Raw genomic sequence first — 8,348 nt, forward strand, 5'->3', positions numbered from 1 at the left:
GACTGTGGGAGGAGACAAACACGAGGAAAACATGCAAACTCCACACAGAAATGCCTCGTCTGGAAGGTACATTTAAACATAGACTGCAGTGATAGTTTACATTGTAACAAATTGACATTGCTCGTATTAGACTTTAGAAAAACTTGATTTAATCCAGAAATTATATTACAAACATTAGACACAACAGTTAAATTTCATGAGGGAATACTGCTTTTCGTTATGTCCAGCTCTATGTCGCAGAAAGCGGGGTTAGTGCTGCCAAATTTCTTCTCTCTGTCCCTTGTCAGGTCAAGCTTTCCTGTTCGTCTCATGACCTTTAAAAGTGAAGCGCACAAAGCAGAGAATCAGCGGCTGTTGTTAGTATTAAACATTTGTAATAGTTTCACTGCTGCAGCACTTACTCTGTCTTTGAAAAATTTGACGAGGTGATAAAGAGCTGTGTCTTCTTTCATTAACGTAAGCCTTGACTCCACCTTCAGCTTCCAGCCTCCTGAAATTTACATTAAGAGTGCATCAAGGTTATTACAAAACAGTAGGTTAGCAAGATCGTATTCTGTGTACAGACAAATGTCAATTATGCAACAAAATGTCTGTGATTTACCTGTAAACAGGCTGACTAATAGTCCCACACTGATCGCTATTATTGTTCCAATAGGACTGAAGTAAAGGTAGGAAAGAGAGTACCAGTTATCTGCCAGCAGAGGCCTGGAGGTGGGAAAAAAATAGTACATGTTCAGAAAATATGACACCATTTTGCGTCCTTCTAGGTAAACACTACCCTTACCTGGACAGAGGATGGCAAATAATATCAGACCAGTAATAAGTTACACACTTACTTGACATCAATGCTCTGTACTGGGCCTGTGGTGATGGAGGTTGGCTGTGTTGACAGAGCAGTGGAGGTCCAGTTTAGGCTTTCTGTAGTAGTGAAGTTACAGCCCTCAGTGGCCAGTGACAGAGGTCTGATCATTGCAGGAGGGGGAGGGTATATCTGGGCTCCGATGCCCACCCAGAGTGACACAACCAACCCTGACACAAGGCCTGACAACGCTCCCTAGAAGACATTTGGATCAATTAAAATGTCCTTTTCAGAGGAAAATGTGAATGTGAGAAAGCGCTGATGATGTATAATGTGAGGAGTTGTGCTGCTAATCTATATAAATCAGATTATTGCTGTTCTTTTTAATATTAGCGTGGGTTACTGAAATCACAATAACAACAAAAAACAGTTACATGTGGACAAGCTTACTTTGCTGTTGGCAAACGGGCAGAGGATACCCAGTGTGAACAGGCCAAGTAAAGGACCTCCAATGACTCCAAATATACTGACAGCTGCCTGTATAAAGAAGCAAACGACACTTAAATTGCAAGGTTCCCCCCTTTTAAAACGACTGCTAAAGGCTACAACCCCTCTTTTGTTTTGTTTAACCACAGATTATAGAGCTTGTGCACTAACAGATCCACTCCACCTGCAGGATGCCTCCCATGAGTGAAGCCAGTCCAGCCATTCCAATACATAAAACCCCATATATGAGACCTGAAAACAACATTGGGGAAGAATTTCAACTTTTAATCCTTAATTAATGGTGCTAGTGTTCAACAATCAACTCATTTAGCTTGAATACTGTGAACACAGTCTACTCACTCAGTCCTTTTGAGGTCCAGGACAGGTGTATCTCAGACATGTTTGTGTACGGTTTGATCAGGTCCTCCACTGTCACTGCTGCCAGTGCATTGATGCTGGAAGACACTGTGCTGAGGTTGAAATGACAATAAAATCACACATTATACATACTAAAAACCCTTTCAAATCTCAGTGTGTGACTTGAACCCGTTGATAAAATAACGATAATGTCGAGTCCTGTATTAACCTTAAAGATCCACTATATGCAGCTGCAACAAAAAGTCCAGGAACGCCAGGATAGTCCTTTAAGATGTCCATCACCAAATATGGCATCAACTAGAGAGAAAGGGATTAACATATGTGATCAGGAGGGTTGGAGTCTCGTTTCCTCATGTGTGTATGTATGTTTTGTCAAGACATTGACCATCAGCCTTGCATCTCTCCGTCATACCTGATCAGGAGCAGAAACCAGTCCAGCGGTCCACGGGTCACAGTTCTTATAAACTGAGAAGAGACACATTCCTGCGAACACTGAGCACAGTAAGATGGACAACAGGCCTAACAGGTTGATGTACAGAGATCTGGAAAAAGGAAGAAAGACACAGCTGGAATAAAACACCTGTCTTACTTCTTCTGGACACAGAGGACGTATTATACCCTTCCCCAGGAAGGCAGAAATGTTTGTTGGTTAGAATGGCAGAACAAGATTCGGCCCTCACTTTTATCCCCAAAATCCCTCAAAAACAAAGGTGGGCAGACCCTGAAATGCAATCAAAGGAGCAAATATTGCCATGGTTTATACCCTATCACGTAAATGTCTCAGGACTCACAGTCTTGCATGAGTGATGCTCTTGCAGGCGATGTATCTCTGAACCTGGGCCTGGTTGATCCCATAGATACTGACCCAGACAAATGTCCCTCCGATGGTTACGGTCCAAAAAGTGTGTCTTCTCAGAGGGTTTGTGTCAAAGCTTGTGAGACAGAAAAAGATGGCAAACTTGAAAACTTAAAGGTAAATGTTTTTGCCATAAATTATTCATCAGTCTCCAAGTTCAGGGGCTTGTCCCTCGAACAAACACCATTCTCAAAGATGTGTTCCTTTAACATATTGAAAGTAAGGCTGAGAGGCTTACATAGACCAAAAGTAATGGTGTATGTACAGTAGGAGGTCGTTTTGAGCGTTCTATAGTTGGTGGATTAAACTTGAATTCAACTTTTCAGCACCATGGAGAGAGACAGGCCATAAACAAAGAGTTTCTCAAAGAAAAAAACACTATGTACTAGTATGGTGTATTAATGTTCACATCTAGTCTCAGAGGTCCTCACTCACACAAGGTGGTTCAAAGTCTGATAAAGAAGGAAAGAAAGTATCACACATTCATACAGGCCTTGCCCTGCCCCTGGTTTAACCTGGGCAAAGTTAAGTTATTTCTGGGAAGTCCTCCCATAATAAGGAATCTGACCCTTATCTTAGCCTCAAAGATTATCAACAAAAACTCCTCACAGAAACTTCTTCATTATGAAGAAAATGCTAGTTACAGCTGACCCTTCTAACAGGTCACAACTGCAGGATAAGGCAAGCCGTAAACTGTAGTCACTTTGCGGAAATCAAAATACAAAATATAATAAAAAGTGTAATGGATAAACACAAACACTACTGTACATTGTCTGCAGAGAGTTAAGTTTGTGCTTCACTCCATTAAATATATTCATTCAACTCTGAAATATACTCACTCCCAAATGTTGAGTCTGCCTCCTTGTTGTGAATCAGAAATAATTGGTAAGACTCCACCTTGTAAGACCACAGATCTGATGATGACAGACAGGAAGCCTGCAAGCATGACACCAAGCTGGAGGAGGACATTTTGATCATTTAAGGTTTCTAACATAATCTCCTTATTAGTTCTGATGTCACCGGTTTATTGCACTTAAACTATTGTACATAGATAAGACACATAGGTCACATTTTGTTTTGTCAGCTGTTGTGTATGACACAGTACCAACCACACAAAGGTATGACACACGCACTGTAATCCATGACATGACAAGCCAGTTTAACTCTGAATTCCCTCACAAATCTGAAGAATTAGTGCCTACCTGAAACACATCTGTCCACACCACTGCCTTCAAACCACCCTGTGACAGTGTAGACCACAAACAGGTGTTTTGACCAGGGAAAACACTCAATTAAGGTAAGTTAATACTGACCTTAAATATGTCAAGTATTATATTGCATATTAGTTTGCGCACAGCAGATTCCAGATTTTGTTACGTACCATTGTACAGTAAAAGGTACAGACCACGCCTGTGGAAATAACTGCACCCCATAGATCCATACCAGTTACTGCAGAGAGAGGGAGAGTTTCAGACATACTCGACAGAGCAAAACCAAGCAGCTTTAAGTGCCCTTACACAGGAATGTTTCATTGACCTGACCACCGTGGACTGAAAACAGCATACCTTGGTTTAAAGCTAGAGCTGGGGCATAGATGACGATTCCAGTGTAGAGGATCTGTGACAGACACAGTGAATTAATACAGACATAAACGAGGTGTCAGAATTGCTGTTGTGCCCTTAGTGGTCAAAGCCCCGTCATTATGTGTTGACCTGCTTCTTACTCACTGTCTGTACAATGAAGAGCACAGTTCCCACCAGACGTGTTGCTCTGTTGAAACGCAGCTCCAGATACTTGGCAGACACATAACAGAAAAGCGATACGAATTAGTCATAATTAAGTTCTAATAATTTATTATCACATATTGACCACTGGCCTTGCTTTATGCAAAACTTAAACACACTTTAAAATCTTTCTACAATACAACTTACAACTTAGAAAATACAGTTTCCTATAAAAAATCAGTTGATAGTACAATAGATGAAGCAAAATGGGAAACTTTAATATAAAACAAAACACAAAACTTTACGCCAAGCCTGCAGTTTAATCTATACAGCAGCCTGCAGCCCTGTACTCCCTTTGCCACAAACGTGTGCTGGTGTAGAACCACCAGCAAACAAATGCAATCTATGTGTAACAGCTATGAGCCAGCTTTCCCAGACCCATGTCCTCTTATCTTTACCTGACTCTATTTCAACACACCTTTTGGAGCCCCTACTGCTGTTTTCACAGTAAGACAATAGCAGCGTTGATCAGTTTCTCTGGTATTTCACAGGTACATAGAACACACAAGTAACTAATCTAAAAACCAAACCACACTCACCTCATATGTGCTGGTGATTGCCAGCCTGTAAAATACTGGAAGAAAGACCTCAGATGTGACCAACATTGTCAATACATAGGAAAGACTGTAAAATCCAATACTGGCTCCATAACGGTATACCTACAGAGGGATGATATAAATTACCACTAGTAATGTTTTCTGTGATTTTGGCAAAATTACCTAGTTATCTCATTTATTTTTTCTATGCACAAATTGCAATTATATTTTCTGTAAATGAAATGAATAATTTAAAATTTTCTCCATGAGTTACATTTTTAGTTTAACTTACCTCGGCTGGATTGGACAGCACTGTGATGGCTGACATAAAGCTGGCGGTCAGTGACAGAGAGACAGGCAGGGCTGTCAGTCTTCGACCCCCCATTAGGAAGTCTCCCGAGTTTCTCTGACCCCTGTCGGCCCAGGCATAGTAGACCCCAACTGCAGCGGACACCATGAGCATGAAAGCAAACACCAAATAGTCTGCTATCACAAAGGAGCCAGACACCAGAGAATCTCCTGACATGTTGGTGGAAGTCAGATCAAAACTAAAAATTCTTCAAACTGTGCAATGGATTTTGCACTCAGAGGAAAAACAGATAGTCCTGTATGAACTGAATGAAGAAGTCCTGATACATCACCTCCTGACTCTGACGAAGCTGAGCGCAGCAGCACAGACCAAAACCTTTTATGTGTGTGTGGGTGTGTGTGTGTGTGTGTGATGTGTGCGTGTGTGTGAGAAAGAGAGAGAGGAGGGGGGCAGGTACATGTGAAGTCAACAGGCGAGGCGAACCTGACCACAAGATAAAAGCTATCATCAGTCCAGACCTTCACACACACACACACGCACACGCACACACACCATGTTTTGCCCTCTAGTTTAAATATTATTCAAATGAAGGACTTTTTAATGAAACAATAAATATATATCTACCACATGTTAATCATACATCCAGACATGTTGCAATGTGTCAATCCATGGCCTACAAAAAACACTTCTATATAAATTCCCTCCATATCTGTGATATCAGTTCAGTTCCCACTCTGTGAACAGTTTAAATATTTTTATGAAGCTCTTTTGAGAGTTCTTATCTTCCTAGTTTTCCCTATCTTTGCAATATGACCACTTTTTATACTTCCTTGTACACTTACAAAAGATGTACTAAGTTGAGTGATTTCAGGCAATATGAATAAACTGGAACAAATAAATGGAAAAAACAGCAGAGATGAGCAAATTTCTCATATGTCTACCAACTGACTCATTTTCTTTAAATGTAGTTTTAGTTACACTTGTTATAAAAATTAGGGTTACACAGTTAGTTAGATGTTTTAACTGGCTGGAAACACCCCCAGCATTCCCCTGCACATCACCTCCCCATCTGCCCCCCCTCCTCACCTCCTCCCACTGAGGACACAAACATGAACCACCCAACGGTGACTACAGGCCAGGTAAAGAGGCAGCTGGAAAGACTGAACCAGCGAAAGGCAGCAGGCCCTGATGGCATCACTCCTATGATCCTGAAGACCTGTGCTAGCCAGCTGTCTCCTGTACTGAGACATCTGTTCAACCTGAGCCTGAGTCAGGAGAAGATCCCAAAGCTGTGGAAGACGTCCTGCCTGGTTCCAAGCCCCAAGAAGCCGAGGCCATCCGAACCAGCGGACTATAGACCAATCGCCCTCACATCCCATGTGATGAAAGTCCTGGAGAGACTGGTCCTAGCCCAGCTGAGGCCACATGTGAGGACGTTTCTGGACCCCCTGCAGTTTGCCTATCAGCCCCATTTAGGAGTCGATGACGCCGTCATTTACCTGCTGCAACGAGCCCATATGCATCTGGATGGTGGGGGAGGCACAGTGAGGATCACATTCTTTGATTTCTCCAGTGCTTTCAACACCATTCAGCCTCTGCTACTGGGTGAGAAGCTGCGGGTGATGGGTGTTGACGACGCAGTGATCTCCTGGATTACTGACTACTTGACAGGCCAGCCACAGTTTGTCCGTCTGGGCAGTGGGCTGTCTGATGTGGGGGTCAGTGATACAGGAGCTCCACAGGGGACTGTGCTTTCTCCCTTCCTCTTCACCTTATACACCACCGACTTTAAGCACAACTCTGAGTCATGTCACCTGCAGAAGTTCTCTGATGACTCAGCTGTTGTCGGGTGTATAGGAGATGGAGAGGAGGGGGAGTACAGGACACTGATAGACAGATTTGTAGAGTGGTCCGAACAGAACCACCTGAGGCTGAACATCAACAAGACCAGAGAGATGGTGATCGACTTCAGGAGGAAGAAGACGCCTTCACAGCCACTAAGGATCAGAGGAGAGGTGGTGGAGGACTACAAATACCTCGGAGTGGTGATCGATAACAGACTGGACTGGAAATCTAACACCGAGGCTGTGTACAAGAAGGGGATGAGCAGACTCTACTTCCTGAGGAAGCTGAGATCCTTCAACGTGTGCAGCAAGATGTTGGAGATCTTCTACCAGTATGTTGTTGACAGTGCAATATTCTTTGCTGTTGTTTGTTGGGGCAGCAGCATTAGAGCCAGCGACACCAACAGACTTGAAAAGATCATCAAGAAGGCTGGCTCTGTTCTTGGACTGAGACTGGAGTCTCTCGAGACTGTGGTGGAGAGGAGGACACTGAATAAACTGTTCTCCATTATGGACAATGAACAGCATCCTCTCCACTACACAGTGGACAGACAGCGGAGCACCTTCTCCCACAGGCTGCTACAGCTCTGCTGTCGAAGGGACAGCTAATATAACAAACAAACTAACAAAAACTAAGTCATAATCTACAATCTACAGTCACCTCACATTTCTCCCTACTTTGTACATATCAACACTGCCAACTTGCAACTTGCTGTATATACCTTTGTACCGATATCTGTCTATCTATCTATCTATCTATCTATCTATCTATCTATCTATCTATCTATCTATCTATCTATCTATCTATCTATCTAACTTATACAATGTTTGTTCCTATTTATTATTTGTCCTTAGGGCACTTCCCTTTATTGATGTTTTACTCAGACTGGCAGGGTAAGGTAAAGTTCAGGTTAATGTATAAATAGAGGGATTTGAGAACAGAATGAGTCAGGGACAGGTCAGCAGGTCAGAGAGATGATATCAAGATTGGTGATATGTTGAAGAAAGCTGTTTAAATGCATTATATGCAAATTGACTGTTAACAATTTACAGGGGTTGACACAGCCCATCTTCAGGAAAATGTATAAGAACCAACTGTTAACGCTCCTCTGGGAGCCTTTTTCTCTGTAACCCCTTTAGGAGGTTGCACTGTGAAACGCTCCTCTTGTACAAGAACAATAAATTCAACTTAAACTTTGATGCTTTGAATTCGATCCTCCTTATTTAAGGGTTTTTCTTTAAAATTCCCGTAACAACACTGACTATCGTCTGTGCGCTGTCTAAATCACAGGAGATGTCATACAAATATTAGCATGTATTGTTAGTGACTAAAAATTAGTGGCTAGCATTGACGT

The 8,348-nt window shown here is 42.3% G+C and overlaps 1 protein-coding gene across 1 annotated transcript; it reads right to left on the reverse strand.

Annotated features, from left to right (window-relative positions):
- Positions 1-143: 143 nt before the first annotated feature.
- On the reverse strand, positions 144-5,449 carry slc5a8 (solute carrier family 5 member 8). The gene is made up of 17 exons (XM_019253262.2): positions 5,132-5,449; positions 4,843-4,962; positions 4,247-4,312; positions 4,085-4,136; positions 3,901-3,968; positions 3,722-3,760; positions 3,359-3,474; positions 2,455-2,595; positions 2,076-2,205; positions 1,872-1,960; positions 1,646-1,755; positions 1,470-1,537; positions 1,250-1,336; positions 837-1,054; positions 602-705; positions 402-490; positions 144-314 (listed from the first exon to the last, which is right to left on the reverse strand). Exons 1-17 carry the CDS (start codon positions 5,363-5,365, stop codon positions 195-197), a joined length of 1,851 nt encoding a protein of 616 aa, XP_019108807.2. The 5' UTR covers positions 5,366-5,449; the 3' UTR covers positions 144-194.
- Positions 5,450-8,348: the final 2,899 nt, after the last annotated feature.

This window comes from Larimichthys crocea, chromosome XX (genome assembly GCF_000972845.2).
Source record: "Larimichthys crocea isolate SSNF chromosome XX, L_crocea_2.0, whole genome shotgun sequence".
Lineage (NCBI taxonomy): Eukaryota > Metazoa > Chordata > Actinopteri > Sciaenidae > Larimichthys > Larimichthys crocea.

Excerpts from the sequence above, each read along its gene's own strand:
- slc5a8 (XM_019253262.2), bottom strand. The coding sequence starts at position 5,365 with ATGTCAGGAGATTCTCTGGTGTCTGGCTCCTTTGTGATAGCAGACTAT. Across the intron at positions 1,961-2,075 it reads TGGTTTCTGCTCCTGATCAG|TTGATGCCATATTTGGTGAT; the intron begins GTATGACGGAGA and ends CTTTCTCTCTAG. Across the intron at positions 1,538-1,645 it reads CTGGACCTCAAAAGGACTGA|GTCTCATATATGGGGTTTTA; the intron begins GTGAGTAGACTG and ends TGTTGTTTTCAG.